Source organism: Rhincodon typus, chromosome 36 (assembly GCF_021869965.1).
Source record: "Rhincodon typus isolate 14 chromosome 36, sRhiTyp1.1, whole genome shotgun sequence".
NCBI lineage: Eukaryota > Metazoa > Chordata > Chondrichthyes > Orectolobiformes > Rhincodontidae > Rhincodon > Rhincodon typus.
The window spans coordinates 22958435-22977009 of record NC_063367.1 but is presented as its reverse complement, the minus strand read 5'-3'; the positions used below and the strand labels follow the sequence as shown (position 1 = coordinate 22977009).

Sequence of the window (18575 nt, the reverse complement as noted above, 5' to 3'; positions counted from 1 at the left end):
ACGTACCTGAAGTCAGATTCCTGACTCTTTCCATTCTCTGTGCTATTACTTGTTCTGAAACTTTAACCTCTGCTGAGCCCTGACTCCTTTAATATTTTCCATAAATTTCCATGCATATGAAACCTCCCTCCACCCACTATTTACTTTAAAGCCTGATCCACAGTCCTAGTCAAGCAATTCACCATGACTCTCGTTCCCACTGATTCAGATGGAGCCTGTTCAATTGGAACTGCTCCTCCTTTCCCAGCACTAGTGCCAACGTCCCATAAATTTGGCTCTGTTTCTTGCACATTAATCTTTGAACCATGCATTTGCCTCTTTAATTTTGTTGGCCCTGTGCCAATTTGTCACTCAGACAGTAATCCAGAGATTATTAGCTTTTTGGTTTTGCATTTTAATTTAGCCCCTACTTACTCATAATCTCCTTCCTCCTTCTACTTATATCATTGGTATCTATGTGGACTACGACAGTTGGATCTTTCCACTCCCACTCGGAGTTCCTCTACAGGCCAGATGAGATGTCCTGAACCCCGACACGAGGCAGGCAACGCAGCCTCTCGGTTACAGAGAACAGTGTCTATTCCCCTGACTATGCAATTCCCAATTACAACTACATTTCTCTTTTCTCCCTCTCTTGAATGGCTCCCTGTACCATGATAGAATTATAGAGTAATATATGCTGACCATAGTGCCCACTCAGCTAGTTCCAATTGCCCGCATTTGGTCCATATCTCTCTAAACCCTTCCGTGTACCTATCCAAATGTTTTTTACATGCTGCTATTGTACCTGCCTCAATCACTTTCACTGACAGCCCATTCCATATGCGCACCACTATCTGCTTGAAGAAGTTGCCCCTCAAGTCCTTCTTAAATCTTTCCCCCCTCACCTTAAACCTATGCCCTCTAGTTTTCAATTCCCCATTCCTGGACAAAAATAAACTATCTGCATTCATCCTATCAATGCCCATTCATGATTTTATGGACCTCAATAAGGTCATTCCTTGATGCTGTGGTCAGTTTGCGCATTCCCCCCTACATCTCCACAGGCAGCAAAAATCTCAAACCTGTTAGACAGACTCTAGGGCTGGGGCTCTGAATCCTTCCACTTGCCCCAGTCATAGTCACACCCTCCTGTCCCTGAACACTGACCGAACATAAGGTAGGTAATTTAAGGGGTGCAAGTGCCTACCGAAACACAGCTTCCAGGTAATTCTCCCCCTCCCTGATGCATCACAGAGTTTGAAGCTGAGACTCCAGTTCAAGGGCCAGACCTGGAGCAACCAAAACTTGCTACACATGTTCCAAGGGGCTTCCACAGGAATGTGATGAAATAATATGGCATTGGACCATTTAAGGAGCTATTAGGTCAGACGATCAAAAGTTTGTCAAAAGATAGGTTTTAAAGAAATGCTTTAAAAGGAGAAAAATGCAGTACAAAGACAGCGAGACATAAGAATGAATTCCACAGTTTAGGAGGAAGGGTCACCGGACCCGAAATGTTAACTCTAAATTTTCTTCACAGATGCTGCCAGGCCTGCTGAGTTTTTCCAGCAACTTCTGTTTCTGTTCCACACTTCAGGGCCTGGGTGACTAAAAGCACACTCACCAGCAGTGGTGTGATTATAATGGGTGTTTCTCAATGAAGTATAATTACGACAGTTCAGATATCGCACAGGGTTGTGGAGATGGAAGCAATAATAGCAATAGGAAAGGGCAAAGACATTGAGAAATTTGAAAGGAAGAATGAGAACTTTAAAATCAAGACCTGGAAAATAGAGGAAGGGTCACTGGACCCGAAATGTTAACTCTGTTTTCTCCTCCACAGATGCTGCCAGACCTGCTGAGCTTTTCCAGCAACTTTGTTTTTGTTCCTGATTTACAGCATCTGCAGTTCTTTTGGTTTTTATTTATGTAGACTGTAGGATATCTGTCAAGAATGTATGGAAATAGTCAAGTATAAAGGTAACAGGCATGAATGAAGATTTCAGGAATCGATGAGCTAAAGTGGAACAAAATTATGGAAGTGGAAATAGGCAGTCTTAGTGAAGGCACAAATACAAGGTCAGAAGTCACCACACAATCAAACACGGCTTTCAGGTTGCAAACCACCAAGTTCAGTTACAGAGAGAGATGGAGTCAATAGCAAAGGAATGGAGTTTACAGCAGTGAGCAAAATTAAAATCCCCAAAGTAATTGAGGCAAAGTATAGATGGATTTATGGGAAGCTGGATAAGCATGAGGAAGAGGAGAATGGAGGGTATTGGATAGAAAAGAATGGAACTAGACTCAAGTGAAACACTAACACCAGCAGGAACTAGTTAGGCAGGATAGTCTTCTGTGCTTTCTGTTCTATGCAATATTCCCTCCAGGCAATCTCAAAGATCGGTCTAGTATGACAGATTCGTGTTCAAATTAAAAGATTGAACAAGTCACAAAGCACAACTGCAATTAGAAGAACCACAGAAAAGTTACAGAACAGAAAGACAATTGCGTCTGTACAAGCTAAATAAATGAGATGCCCATTCAAATCCCACCTATCAGCACCCGGTCTGTAGCCTTGCAGTTTGTAGCACTTAAGTTGCAGGTTCAGGTTCATTTTCAACATGTTGAGAATTTACAACTGCCAAACTGGCCAACAAATTTCACTCACCCATCAGTCTCTAGATGAAAACATTTTTCTTTTTGTTTCTTTTGAATCTTTCATCAATCACATTAAATCTGTGCTCCCCTAGTAACTGACTTCTCCATTAGTGGAAACTAATCCTCCCTGTACACCTTATACAAGCCTCTGACTATTTGGTACACCTCAATTAAATCACCCCTCAGTGTCCTCTGTTCTAAGGAAAACAGCCTTAGCCTATACAATCTTTCCTCATAAGCTGAAATTTTCAAGCCCTGCAACATTCTTGTAAATTCCTCAGTACTCTCCTTTAAGCAATTACCTCCTTCCTGTAATATGGTGACCAGAGCTGTACACAAAACTTCAGCTGTGACCTACTAAGTGTCTTATATAATTCCAGCATTACATCCTAGCCTTGTATTCAATACCACACCCAATGAAAGAAAGCATCCAATATATCACTTCATTTACTTGTCTTGCCAAAACGCTCTCTAAGGTTTCTCACTTCCTGACCATTCTCAAAATGCTCCTGTTTATTGGGTATTTCCTTGCTTTGTTTGCCCTCCCCAAATGCATCATCTTACACTTCTCCAGACTGAATTCTATTTGCCACTTTTCCACCTTCTCAACCAAATCATTGGCTGACAACTTCAGGATGATACGATTCTCTTCACCACCAACTACTGGTGAAATTTTGTGTCAACTGTAAATCCCAACCATGCCTCCCACATTTAATTCTAAATCTTTACTGCACACCCAAACAACAAGCGACTCAACACTGAGCCCTATGATACAACACTGGAAACTGCTTTCCATTTGCAAAATATCCGTTGACAATATCCTGTCACAACTAATTTTGGATCCAACTTGCTATATTGCCCTGTACCTCAAGACTTTAACTTTGCTGGCCAGTCTGCTACATGGGACTTTGTCAAATAACTTAGTAAAATCCATGTAGACACGTCCATTCCACTACCCTCATCAATCCTACTTGTTACTAACTTAATTGGATTTTTTTGAGGAAGTAAGACATATTCTTCCTTTAACAAAACCATACTGACTAACCCCAATAAATCTGAGCCTCTCCAAGTAATGGTTAATCCTATCTCTCAGTATTGATTCTAGTAATTTACCTAACACCGAGATCAGACTCACCAGCCTACAATTCTTTGGCCCAACTGAATGCACACTAATTGAATAATAGACAATGTTTTCAGACTACCATTCCTCTGGTATCTCATCTATATCTAATGAGGACTGGAAAATGATCCTCACAGCATCCATTATTTCCTCCCTAGCTTCCTTTAACAGCCTAAGATATAACTCATCTGGCCCTGATAACTTGTCCACCTTCAAGGAGATCAGTTCCTCCAGTGCTTCCCTTTCCAAATTTTTCCTTATAAGTATTTTAAATGTTTCAATTCACTAATATAGGGGAAATAAATTTTTTCAACAGTCTAGTTCTAGAAGCTGATTATGTATCTTAACAACTGGTCCTTGATGACCTGTTTATCATCAATGACATGGTTCTCTATACCATACCTGACCTGGTATTCAAGCTAATTAAAATGTGGGTTCTTATGAACGTTGCAGCAATATTACAGGGCAAAAATTCCAACGTAAAATATATTACTAGGCCCTTTCGATATTTTATAATCAACCTGTTCAGAGATGTCGTTACACACCTCTGGAGCAGGTGGGATTTGAACCTACGCCTCCTGGCCTACCACTGCCTCACAAGAACCCAATATCCTCTCTTCTTACTATCTCAAGTCCAATCATCTTCAGTTGTGTCATCACTGACCTTTTCTCCATCACAATGTTAGAAGTGGGGCTGTTCACTAACAGTTGGACAATGTTCAGTCCATTTGTAAATCTTCTGATAATGCAGCCGTGTCCAGATGCAGCAAGATCTGGACACCTTGCAAGCTTGGGATGGGATCAATGTCTTAAATGGTCTGCACCCATTTTGATGTTCCTAAATGGCAAGTAACAATCATACCAGACAAGTTCCAAGTAACGAACATCTCCAATGGAGAGAATATAACTATCTAATGACATTCAATGGAATTATCATCATTGAACCTATCACCATCAACATCCTGAGGGTTAGTATTGATCATAAAGTAAACTGGACCAGCTATATACATACTGTGACTTAAAGAGTACGTCAGAGCCTGGGAATTGTGCAGCAGGTAATTCATCTCCGGACTCTCCAAAGCCATCTATAAGGCACACGAGCAATGTCATTGAATATTCTTCAGTTACCAAGAGGAAGGTAGTTCTAATAACAACTAAAGCTCAACACCATGCAGGTAGAAACAGTTCAGAGTGTCACCCATCCACCACCAGGTAAGAGTGACAATGAGGCGTGCCATCAACAAGATGCACTGTAGCAACTCACCAAGGTTCTTTCAAGAGCATCTTTCAAACCTACAACTTCTATTAACTAGAAGGGCAGCTGATGCATGGGAACTCAACCATCTCATCTCCAAGCCATATACCATCTTAACTTCAAACTATTGTCAATTTTCCTTCACTGTCAAGATCTTGTCTTGCACTGTCTTTAGCATCAAGGACTGCAGTGGTTCTAAGGGCAGTAAATTCTGTCTAATAAGCTTTGCCACATTCCGAGGAACAAATATAAACAAAAAAAAAAGACATTAATCTCTATTTTCATAAAATGTTTATTGCAGCTATTTGCAAGCTTAAAAATTCAAATCAGGATACCCCAAAGATCTGAAAATGGATCAGTCATGAACATGTGAACTGGTGAAGTACGTGAACTGGAGCTACCTCAGATTGTTTAGTCTTTAATGCAAAAAATATACTGCACAAGAACTACACTGGAGATCAAAAATATTAAATTTCAGTGAAGTAGAATATCTTACTCCTCTATCATAAGCAAGAGTCATTCAACTGCAAGTTATTTTCAAATGTCCAGTTTTACTTTGTACCAAATGGTTGCACTATTGGTTAAAATTACAAAGCCAGTCACCGGTCCATTTTGTACACCAACCTCTTTATTTTGCTGTGTCTGTTGCCATCTCCACCGTCGCTTCAATGCATCTCTTTCTGGGCCACTTTTCATCATTGTATAAAGAGCTTTACGAAGCATCAGGTCTCTATCGTGGAAACCCCACATACCTCAAACACAAACAATAATGTATTGATACAATTGCGAGATTTATACGATCACTATGTTTTAGAACTAAGTCTTTAATTTAGGGTGAAAAGGAGGGCCTGAGGGTCAGGTGGTCTATTCTGAATTCTGTCTGGCATGTGACTTGGTTGACACAAGCGGGTCTCAGGTTGTTTCAGTGGTTAAAAAGGTGAACAAAGAAACACAGAGGGAGAGAGAGAGAGAGAAAGAAACACGAGGCTGGGACACACAGAAACACATGGTGGAAAGGTGCAGGATGGGTAGGTGAACAGAACGAGAGAGACACGCATGTGGGGCCAGGCTGAAAGGAGAAGGGAGGGAGTATGAGGAGACAGACACATACACATGGGGCAAGAGAGACAGGAACTCAAAACCAGGTTGGTGAGAGTGTTCGGGGGTGGGGGTGAAGAGAGAGATAAACAGTGCGGGAAAAGAAACACTCCGGGGGAACATGGGGGAGACAGACACACAGACAGACAAGAGAAAGAGACAGAGAGGCACACATACAGATGAGCGAGAGAGAGAAAAAGAAAAAGAAAAAAAGAGAGAGAAAGAGAGAGAGAGAGAGAGAGAGACAGAGACAGACACAGACAGGGGAGGGCAGAGAAAGAGACAGACAGATGAGAACAAGAGAGCGAGTGAGAGAGAGAGACAAACAGACAGAGAAAGAGACATGGGGAGAGAAAGAGGGGGCAATGCATTGGTGGAGAAAATGAGACAGACAGCAAGCACTCATGGGGCGGGGGAAACAGAGTGACAGAGATACACACGGACAAGAGACAGCCAGACACAGAAAGAAACAGGTACACACATGGACAGAAAGAGACAGAGACAGTGAGAGAGAAAGATAGACACACATACACACAAAGGAAGAGAGAGATAAATAGAGAGACACACAGGGAGGAACAGAGACATATGCACAAGGGGTGGGGAGAGAAAGGCGCGCACACACACACACAGGTACGGGGGGGTGACTTAGAGAGAGGGAGAGACAGACAGGCGGACAGATATATGGGATATGAGGGGAAGGCGGCACATATGGGGCAAGAGAGAGACAGAAATGCACGGAGAGAGAGTTTGACTGATGCGCTAGAGAGAGAGAGAGAGAGAGAGAGACAGAGCCAGAACCATATGCATGGGGAGAAGGAGTGACACACACACACAACAGAGACAGCGAGAGCGCGAGAGAGACATAAACACATACACAGAGAAAGGCAGATACAGAAAAATATAAATGGGGACAGAGACAGACATGGGGACCAAAAGAGACACCTACACACACATGCATGGGGGACAAATCGAGACACATACGGGGCAAGGTATGTGGAGAAAGAGAGATATACACAGACAGACAGATAGACAGTGAGAGAAAGAGAGAGAGAGAGAGAGAGAGAGACAGAGACAGAGACAGAGAGAGACTTATGATCCACCATGAGGATGCCTGTGCTTAGACTAAAGAGAACAAGTTCACAAGGATTTAAACAAGTCTGGAAGGTGGAGCATCTATTAAGAAACACACTAAACACACCATAGAAGGAAATTTTGGTCATGACAGAAGAGTTTTTATTTGTAGTTTAGAGTAAAAGTTGCAAACCAAATAGAGCTTAGTGAATGATGCTTTGTTTGTATTTTATAGCAAAACATCTTGAAATCTTGTCTTGCAATTCATTGAAGTTCGACACTTGGAATTCAAACTTCTGTACCTAAGTTATGGATCTGTCCGGGCCATAAGATTATTTATGCCAAACGTTTGAACAAACTGCAGCAAAATAAACAGGTTACACTTTACGTACATATTACCTAAGGAGGCTGCATGTAAGAGACAATTTCCATCTCCTGTTGTTGCTAGTGGGAGAAGTCGTTTGCAACTTGAACAAACAACAGACCACCAATTTAGTCGACCTGTAAAATTAAAAGTCAGTTTGTAAATAGCATGGTAGCAGTGAAATCGCTGGTTACCTGTTGGAGTTTACATGGTTTAAAGCTGCACAATATACCTCTGTATTTATTTTTATTTGATGGCATGAATGAACATTTATCGTTTCATTCTGGCAGCTTACCATCATACCTTTACAGCAGTAACACTGATGGGACGGAGAGAAAAGACATGTCTTATGGTCATATTACAATTTAAAAAGTCGAGATACAAAGCAAACTAGGAGAATGCTTAATTTCAAATATCATTTTACCAGATATGGAGCTCATTGGTTAACACTAACGCCTCAAAGCGCCAGGGACCCAGATTTGATTCCAGCCTGGGCTGACTGTGTGTGGAGTTTGCAAGTCCTCCCTGTGCCTGTGTGGGTTTCCGCCGGCGGCTCTGGTTTCCTCCCACATTCCAAAGATTTGCGGGTTAGGTGGATTGGCCATGCTAAATGCAGGGTTATGGGAATAGGGTGGGGGAATGCTCTTCAGAGGGTTGGTGCAGACTTTTTTTATTCATTTGTGGGATGTGGGTGTCACTTGCTGACTGCATTTATTGCCCAGCTCTAGTTGCCCTTGAGAAGATAGTGGTGAGCTGGCTTCTTGAACTGTTGCAGTCCACCTGTTGTGGGTTGACCCACAATGGCATTATGGAGGGAATTCCAGGATTTTGACCCAGTGACAGTGAAGGAACGACGATGTACTTCCAAGACAGGATTGAAAGTGGCTTGGAGGGGAACTTGGAGGTGGTCATGTTCCCATATATCTACTGCCCTTGTCCTTCAAGATGAAAGTGGTGGTGGGTTTGGAAGGTGCTGTCCGAGAACCCTTGGTGAATTTCTGCAGCGCATCTTGTAACTAGTACACACTGCCGCTACTGAGCGAAGGTGGAGGGATTGGATGCTTATGGATGTAGTGTCAATCAAGCGGCTGCTTTGTCCTGGATGGTGTCGAGCTTCTGGAGTGTTGTTGGAGCTGCCCCCTTCCAGGGCAAGTGGGGAGTATTCCATCACACTCCCGACTTGTGCCTTGTAGATGGCGGACAGGTTTTGAAGAGTCAGGAGGTGAGTTACTCGCCGCAGTATTCCTAGCCTCTGACCTGCTCTTGTAGCCACGGTGTTAATGTGGTGAGTCCAGTTTAGTTTCTGGTCAATGATAACCCCCAGGATGTTGATAGTGGGGGATTCAGTGATGGTAACACTGTTGAATGCCACGGGGTGGTGGTTAGATTTTCTCTTATTCGTGATGATCATAGCCTGGCATTTGTGTAGCCTGAATGTTACTTGCCACTTGTCACCCCAAGCCTGGATATTGTCCAGATTTTGCTGTATTTGAACATGGACTGCTTTAGTATCTGAGGAGTCACAAATGGTGCTGAACATTGTGCAATCATCAGCAAAAATCCTCACTTCTGACCTTAAGATGGAGGGAAGGTCATTGATGAAGCAGCTAAAGATGGTTGAGCTGTGGACACTACCCCGAGGAACTCCTGCAGAGATGTCCTGGAGCTGAGATGACTGGCCTCCAACAACCATGATCATCTTCCTAAGTGTTAGGTGGCCTCCAACAACCATGATCATCTTCCTAAGTGTTAGGTGACTCCAACTACCGGAGAGTTTGCCCCGATACCCATTCATTCCAGTTTTACTAGGTCTCCTTGACGTCACATTCTGTCAAATGCAGCCTTGACGTCAAGTGCTGTCGCTCTCACCTCACTTCTGGAATTCAGCTCTTTTGTCCATGTTTCAACCAAGGCTGTAATGAGGAGGTGAGGAGCTGAGTGGCCCTGGCAGAACCCAAACTGGGTATCACTAAGTAGGTTATTACTCAGCAGCTGCTGCTTGATAGTAATGTTGATGACACGTTCCATCACTTTACTGATGATTAAGAGTAGACTGATGGGGTGGTAATTAGCAGGGTTGGATTTGTCCTGCTTTTTATGTACAAGAGGTACCTAGGCAATTTTCCGCATTGTCATAGAAACATTGAAGATAGGAGCAGCAGGAGGCTATTTGGCCCTTCGAGCCTGCTTTGCCATTCATCATGATCATGGCTGATCGTCCAACTCAATAGGCTAATCCTGCTTTCTCTCTATAAACTTTGATCCCATTTGCCCCAAGTACTATATCTAGTTGCCTCTTGAATACATTCAATGCTTTGGCATCAATTACTTCCTGTGGTAATGAATTCCACAGGCTCAGCATTCTTTGAGTGAAGAAATGTTGTCTCATCTCCATCCTAACTGGTCTACCCTGAATCGTCAGACTGTGACCCTGGTTCTGGACACACTCACCATCAGGAACATTCTGCTCGCATCTACCCCGTCTAACTGTTTTCTAAATGCTCCGCTATAAAGTCCTTGATAATGGATTCGAGAATTTTCCCCACTACCGATGTTAGGCTTACTGATCTATAATTCCCGGTTTTCTCTCTACCTCCCTTTTTGAATATTGGAGTGACATTAGCCACCGTCCAATCTGCAGGGACTGTTCCAGAGTCTACAGAATCCTGGATGATGACCACCAATGCATCCACTATTTCTAGAGCCACTTCCTTAAGTACTCTGGGATGTAGATTTACAGTCCTGGGGATTTATCTGCCTTCAATCCCATTAATTTTCCCAGCACCGTTTCTCTACTGACATTGATCTCCCTCAATTCTTCCCTCTCACTAAATCTGGCATTTTCCAACATTTATGGTATCTGATTTGAGTCCTCTTTTTTGAAGACAGAACCAAAGTATGTGTTTAGTTGCTCAGCCATTCCTTTGTCCGCTATTATACATTCCCGTGTTTCCGTCTGTAGGGGATCTACATATGTCTTCACCAATCTCTTTCTCTTCACGTACCTATAGAAACTCTTAGTGTCAGTCTTTATGTTCCCAAAAGCTTACTGTACTCTTTAACCACCAATACCACACCACCACCTTTTCCTTTTTCCCTGTTGTTCCTAAATACTGAATACCCTAGGGCATTCTGTTCCCACCCCTGGTCACCCTGCAGCCATGTCTCCACAATACACTTGTCTTCACTCAAAATTGGAGGGTGTCTTGCTGAGGTCCTCCTTCTGGTAGTGGTGACTGTGCCAATGCAAATCTTCAGCCCGACCACCAATCAGCATCTTCACAGCCCACTGTCTTCAGAAGCCCACAAGATTTCAGTACAGTCAGTTCTGCTACAACGCATGTCCCGTCGATGTGAATTGGCTGTAACGCGATTGACGAATAGGGGAACGCTATTTCTAAAATGTGAACTTGTGTTGGCTATAACACGTCTCTATTGGTGCACGGTGGAGTACGTGTCGACGTCATATGATCATCTCACAGGCTTTGTGATGAATACACACATTGTTAGCGCTGAAAGAGTCTCATTGTCGGCATCACATGATCATTTTGCAGGCTTTGTCGTGAAATGCTTTCAGTGACGGGTCCAGTCCAACCTCTTCCCTCACGAAGTCAACTTGATATTTTTTCAAGTTAAGGTGTTAAATTTACTTTTATTTTATTATTAGATATGAATTAAATGTTTATTCAAATTGTGCTATCCTTTGTGTTAGGCTTTTGAGTGATTTTTGAGCGATTGCATGATTTTGTTTTGGTGGTCTACCCCTAACCCCACTTGTGCCATAGGCCGCATTATTTCTACAGCATGGTTTTCTATAAAGCGATGTTGCACAGGAAAGCAACTATCGTGTTATAGCAGAACTGACTGTACTATTGCTGGAATGTTGTCAGGGCCCGTAGCTTTTGCAGTATCCAGTGTCTCCAACCGTTTCTTGAAATCACGTCGAGTGAATCAAATTGGCTGAAGACTGGTTTTTGTAATGCTGGGGACCACTGGAGGAGGCAGGGAAGAATCATTCACCTGGCACTTCTGGCTGAAGTTTGCTGCAAATGCTTGAACCTTATCTTTTGCACTGATGTGCTGGGCTCTTCCATCATTGAGGATGGGGATATTTGTGGAGCTTCCTCCTCCAGTGAGTTGTTTCATTGTCCACCACCATTCACGACTAGATGTGGCAGGATCGCAGAGCTTAGATCTGATCTGTTGGTTGTGGGATCGCTTAGCTCTATCTATCACTTGTTGCTTATGCTGTCTGGTGTGCAAGTAGTCCTGTTTGGTGCCTTCACCATGTTGACACCTCATCTTCAGGTATGCCTGATGCTGCTCCTGGCATGCTCTCTTGCACTCTCCATTGAACCACGTTGATCCCTGGCTTGATGGTAATGGTTGAGTGGGAGAGAAGCCAGGCCATGAAGTTACACATTGTGCTGGAATACAATTCTGCTGCAAATGGCCCACAGCACCTCATTGATCTCGAGTTGCTAGATCTGTTCAAAGTATGTCCCATTTAGCACAGTGATAGTGCCACACAGCACGATGGAGGTTATTTTCAGTGTGAAGGTGTGACTTCATCTCCACAAGGACTGTGCCGTTGTCACTCCTACCGATACCATCATGGAGCAAAGCATCTGCTGCTGGCAGATTGGTAAGGATGAGGCCAAGTATGCTTTTCCCTCTTGTTGGCTCCCTCACCTTCTGCCACAGTTTAGTAGCTGTATCCCTTAGGACCCAATCAGCATGATCTGTAGTACTGCTGCCGAGCCACTCTTGATGGTGGACATTGAAATCCCCCACCCAGAGTACCTTTTGTCCCTTTGCCATCCTCTGTGCTTCCTCTATGTGTTGTTCAACATGGAGGAATACCGATTCATCAGCTAAAGCAGTACGGTACAGGGTAAGGAGCAGGAGGTTTCCTTGGAGATAGTAAGAAGTGCCGATGCTGGAGTCTGAGATAACACACAGTGTGGAGCTGGAGGAACACAGCAGGCCAGGTAACAGAGCAGCAGGAAAGCTGATGTTTCGGGTCAGAACGCTTCTTCAGGAGGTTTCCTTGCCCTGTTTAACCTGAAGCCACCTGATGGGTTGAATAGCCTCTTTCCTCACTGTAGGAATTCTACGATTACATTCTGGAAATGGCCAAGACAAATCATTCGTCAGAGGGTTGGACTAAAAATAGCCTGGAAATTAGTTACATTTTCTCCTGGAAACAGATCTTTATTTGAATATGGATCCACCTGGTCTTCCTGTGTAAACCTAAAGGCTGAACACATCAGTAATCTATTTTGATTGTAAATCAAAATTGATTTTTGACTGACATCACAGGAAAGGCTAATCCTGCCCTTACCCAACACCCATACAGACAATTTTCTGCAAAGGTCCTTGTTTAGCAGAAATCACAGTGGAGTGCAAGAACTTTGACTAATTCCAAGCTTTCCCGTGTGCAGGAGATGAGGTGGCAAACTGTAGGATCTCACTGCCATTCCAGCAAGGATGAGCTAACTATCCGCACCAAGGGTAGACCTTGGGCATTCTGGTCTTTATGGCTTAGAAGGTTGGCACCATTACCAAGCAGCCCATCAGGGAAACCATCCAAACAAGACACATTACTTGAATAAAAATACTAGTATTCCATATGAAAGTGTGGCACAGAATCAGAGTTATTACAGAAATGGTTACACAGCAAATCCCGCCATAACTGAAGCACTAATGAAATTTAGTGCAGATGTTCATCAAATCCATTCTAGCTGTACATTTCCAGTTTTCCTATTTTAATTACATGTTGCAAATATCATTGCAAAGTCATACTGTAAGTCATGTCAGTAACCAAGCTCGGAAATAAAGTTCCTTCTTGAACTATTTTTCAAGTTCATTACATTAACTTAAGGTTGCATTCACAAATCAATATCGAAGTACTTAACTGGTAGTCAAGATGGTAGATGCATTGTACAGGCTACAATAAACATTTTATCATATTTTTTCCTATTCCTGTCAGTTCTCCTTAATATCTTGAAAAATTTGATTAATCATCACTAATCTTCTAAATTCTAGGGAACCAAATGTTGTTTATTCAATCACCTCAAATTAACCCTCAGAGACCAGGTAAATTCTGATGGAATACATGTGCACAATCCTTGGAAATTTTATGATCTTAAAAGTGCTATAAAATATAATTTGTAGTCAATCATTTGTTCAATCTACCTGAAGTAGAAACCTAGCAAAGTATAAAAAGAACCTTGCTGGTGGGTTTCTTAGAAATTAAATATGAAGGCCCAAAGAAAAAGGACTTTTCACTAAAAAGGCAAAAACTACTAAAGTAGCAAAAAACTTTTTCTCCTACAGAAAATATTAAATACTCCATACAGCTTTGTGGGCTGCAGTATCATTTTTAATTCAAAAGGCAGCAGGTTCATGCCACGAGACATGCTTTTTACTGAAAAGTCTAAGGACGCAAATAAAACCAAAACAATTATTTTCTGAAAGCACACAATCTTGAAAATAATTGTGGTTTGGTAAATGGATTGTCGTATCTCAATAGCGTTGGAGAACCCACCATAATGTACTAGGTTTTCCTGCTAAAAAATGACCAATTGTGCAGCTATTAGAGAAACTGATAAGAAATCAATTAGCTGTGATTGTTGTAAACTGTAAACTAATCCACAAAAACAATACTTCAACAAGCAAGTTGTTAATCAATGGATCAGGCTCTCAAGGGTGGCAGTACTGATTAATTCAAAATGAAAAGCAGATCGTTTTCTTTAAGAAAATTGCATTTTAGGATATAATAAAATAAATAAATTAAGTTATCATTCTAAATTACTGCAGTTTTGTTTATGCAGCTGAGGTCCTTAGTGAAAGTCTAAAGACGTGATTATCCAAAAATCCAATGTATTTTGTGATGGTTTTTGTAATCCATTATTTAGTGCTGCCTATTAACTGGGCATATTAAATGCTTGATTGGTATAGCTTATACTTCGGTTAGATTCCTTGAGATTCAATAAACCAATTCACCTGAAATATTTATGAGAGATCTAGTTTGCTGCATAAAAAAGTTGTACAATTAAAGGCAATTACTTCAAGCTGTTAAAACTCCACAGATTTTTTGACCAGAATTGGAGTTCCTAGAGCGAACCTTCTACCAAAATATCCAGATAACTCCTAGCTTGCTTTTAGATTACAATGGTTCTATGAGCTAGTGGGTGTATAATCCTACACTTGTATCCTTGAAATGATTGCTTTTATACGTTTTGTACAATGTTACCACAGCTAATCACTGCTTTAATAAATAGAGGAAACTAGACCATATAGTTTAATGTTCAAAATTGGGGGAAGGCCAATTTTGATGGTATGAGGCAAGAAGTTTCAAAAGTTGATGGAGGGGAGGCAATTCGCAGGTAAAAGGATGGCTGGAAAGTGGGAGATCTTCAAAAATGAGATAATGAGAGTCCAGAAACAGTATGTCCCAGCTAGTGTGAAGGGCAAGGCTGGTAGGTGCAGGAACAAGAGAAATTAAGGCTCTGGTTAAGAAAAAGGGAGAGGCATTTGTCAGGTATAGACAGCTGGGACCTAGTGAATCCCTAGAAGAGTACAAGGGCAGTAGCAGTATACTCAAGGGGGAACTCAGGAGGGCAAGAAGGGAACATGAGCTGGCTATGGCAAATAGGGTTAAGGAGAATTCAAAGAGATTCTACAAATACATTACAGGGCTAGAGAGAAACTAGAGGGAGAGACCAGGGCCCTTTGAAGGCCACACAAAAATCAACAAGGCCGCTTATGTGTGGAACTGCAAGAGGCGGGTAAGATACTAAACAAGTATTTCACGTCAGCGTTCACTGTGGAGAAGAAGATGGAAACTAGAGAACCTGGAGAAATAAATTGTATTATCTTGTAAAGTGTCCATATTACAGAGGTGGTGGTGCTGGGTGTCTTAAAATACACAAAGGTGAATAAATCCCAGGGACCTGATCAGGTGTATCCCAGAACTTTGTGGGAAGTTAGGGAAGTGATTTCTGGGCCCCTTGCTGAGATATTTTTAACATCGATAGCCACAGATAAGGTGTTGAAAGACTGGAGTTTGGCTAACATGGTGCCATTGTTTAAGAAAGATGGTAAGGAAAAGCCAAAGAACTATAGACCAGTGACCTGATGTCAGTGGTGGATAAGTTGTTGGAAGGGATTCTGAGGGACAGGATTTACATGTATTTCAAAAGGCAAGGGCCGATTGGGGATAGTCAACATGAGTTTGTGTGTGGGAAATCGTGTCTAACATGGCTGAGTGTTTTGAAGAAGTGACAAAGAACACTGACGAAGGCAGAGCTATGGGCGTTGTCTATGTGGACTTCAGCAAAGAGTTTGACAAGATTCCACATGGTAGACTGGTTAGCAAGGTTAGATCATGTCTCCATCTCTGATGACTGCCTCGAAACCAACATTTCAAGCCCACCGACTCCCACAGCTACCTGGCCTACACCTCCTCTCATCCACCAAAAATGCGATCCCCTACTCCAAAGTCCTCTACCTCCACTGCATCTGCTCCCAAGATGGGGCGTTCCACACCCGCACATCCCAGATCTCCTATTTCAAGGATTGCAACATCCCCCCTCCGGTGATCAAAAATGCCCTCAACCATATCTCTCGCGTTCCCCGCACCTCTGTCCTCACATCCCGTCTCCCCAACAAAAATAAAGACAGAATCCCCCTTGTTCTCACATATCACACCACCAACCATGTATTGTTCTTCACCACTTCCGCCACCTACAGTCCAACCCCACAACCAAAGACAGATTTCCCTCCCCACCCCAATCTACCTTTTGTAAGGACCGCGCTCTCTGCAACCTCCTCATCCACTCCACACTCCTCACTAACCCCACCACCCCCGGCACCTTTCCCTGCAACCGCAGGAAGTGCTACACCTGCCCCCACACCTCCATTCAAGGCACAAAACAAACCTTCCACGTTAGACAAGGGTTCACCTGCACATCCGTCAACTTGATGTATGCATCCACTGCTCCCGATATGGCCTCTTATACATCGGTGAGACCAAGCGGAGGCTCAGAGACCATTTTGTAGACCATCTGCGCTCTGTTCGTGACAAACGACAACACCTTCTGGTCGCGAACCATTTTAACTCCCCCTCCCACTCCCTGGGTGACATGTCCATCCTGGGCTTCCTCTAGTGTCACAGTGACACCACCCGCAAACTGGAGGAGCATCACCTCATGTTTTGCCTCAGGAGCCTACAGTCTGATGGCCTAAACGTGGAATTCACTAGTTTTAAAATCTCCCCATCCCTGGCCTTATCCCATAATCAAACCTCCCTCTGATCCCCGTCTCCTTGACCTGACACAACCTGTCCATCTTCTCTCCCACCTATCCGCCCCCTACTACCTCCCTGACCAATCCCCACCACGCCCTACCTGCACTCGCTATCACCATCCCACTTACCTTCTCAGCCCCACCCCTCCTCTCTCTATTTATTTCTGAGCTCCCTTCCCTCTCCCCATTTCTGAAGAAGGGTCCTGGTCTGAAATGTCAACTTTCCTACTCCTCTGATGTTGCCTGGCCTGCTGTGTTCCTCCAGCTCCACACTGTGTTGTCTCTGATTCCAGGATCTGCAGTTCTTGCTATCACTCGATCACATGGAATACAGGGAGAGCTGGCCATTTTGATAAAGATTTGCTTGAAGGTAGGAGACAGAGAATGGTGGGGTTGTTTTTTGGACTGGAGGTCTATTGGCAGTGGTGTGCCGCAAGGATCGGTGCTGGGTCTACTGCTTTTTGTCATTTACACAAATGATTTGGATAGAGCAGGGACAGGAATGGTTGTTGCAGGTTCCGGGGTTTAGATGTTTCAGTAAGATCAGGGAAAAAGGGGGGGAGGTGTGGCATTGTTAGTGAAGGACAGTATTACGGTGGCAGAAAGGACATTTGATGACAACTCATCTACTGAGGTAGTATGGGCTGAGGTTAGAACCAGGAAAGGAGAGGTCACCCTGTTGGGAGTTTTCTATAGGCCTCCGAAAAGTTCCAGAGATGTAGAGGAAAAGATTGCAAAGATGGTTCTGGATAGGAGCGAAAGTAACAGGGTAGTTGTTATGGGGGCCTTTAACTTTCCAAATATTGACTGGAAACGCTATAGTTCGAGTATTTCAGATGGGTCAGTTTTTGTCCAATGTGTGCAGGAGGGTTTCCTGACACAGTATGTAGATAGGCCAACAAGAGGCGAGGCCACATTGGATTTGCTACCAGGTAATGAACCAGGCCAGGTGTTAGATTTGGAGGTAGGTGAGCACTTTGGTGATAGTGACCACAATTCGGTTACGTTTACTTTAGCGATGGAAAGGGATCGGTATATACCGCAGGGCAAGAGTTATAGCTGGGGGAAAGGCAATTATGAGGCGATTAGGCAAGATTTAGGATGCATAGGATGGAGAAGGAAACTGCAGGGGCTGGGCACAATTGAAATGTGGAGCTTGTTCAAGGAACAGCTACTGCGTGTCCTTGAGAAGTACGTACCTGTCAGGCAGGGAGGAAGTGGTCGAGCGAGGGAACCGTGGTTTACTAAAGAAGTTGAATCTCTTGTCAAGAGGAAGAAGGAGGCTTATGTAGAGATGAGGCGTGAAGGCTCAGTTAGGGCGCTTGAGAGTTAGCCAGGAAGGACCTAAAGAGAGAGCTAAAAAGAGCCAGGAGGGGACATGTGAAGTCTTTAGCAGGTAGGATCAAGGAAAACCCTAATGCTTTCTATAGGTATGTCAGGAATAAAAGAATGACTCGAGTAAGATTAGGGCCGGTCAAGGACAGTAGTGGGAAGTTGTGCGTAGAGTCCGAAGAGATAGGAGAGGCGCTAAATGAATATTTTTTGTCAGTATTCACACAGGAAAAAGACAATGTAGTCGAGAAGAATACTGAGCTACAGTCTATTAGATTAGACGGGATTGAGGTTCATAAGGAGGAGGTGTTAGCAATTCTGGAAGGTGTGAAAATAGATAAGTCCCCTGGGCCGGATGGGATTTATCCTAGGATTCTCTGGGA

The 18575-nt window shown here is 43.2% G+C and overlaps 1 protein-coding gene across 2 annotated transcripts in view; it reads right to left on the bottom strand.

The window, feature by feature from the left end:
• The window catches only part of otud7a (OTU deubiquitinase 7A), a 156940-nt gene that overhangs the window by 44465 nt on the left and 93900 nt on the right, over window positions 1-18575 (bottom strand). For both annotated transcript variants that reach the window (XM_048617176.1, XM_048617175.1), the window contains 2 exons: window positions 7584-7685; window positions 5640-5767 (listed from right to left, as the gene is read on the bottom strand). In XM_048617176.1, the coding sequence (XP_048473133.1) occupies window positions 5640-5767; window positions 7584-7685 (230 nt within the window). The remainder of the gene's footprint in view (window positions 1-5639; window positions 5768-7583; window positions 7686-18575) is intronic.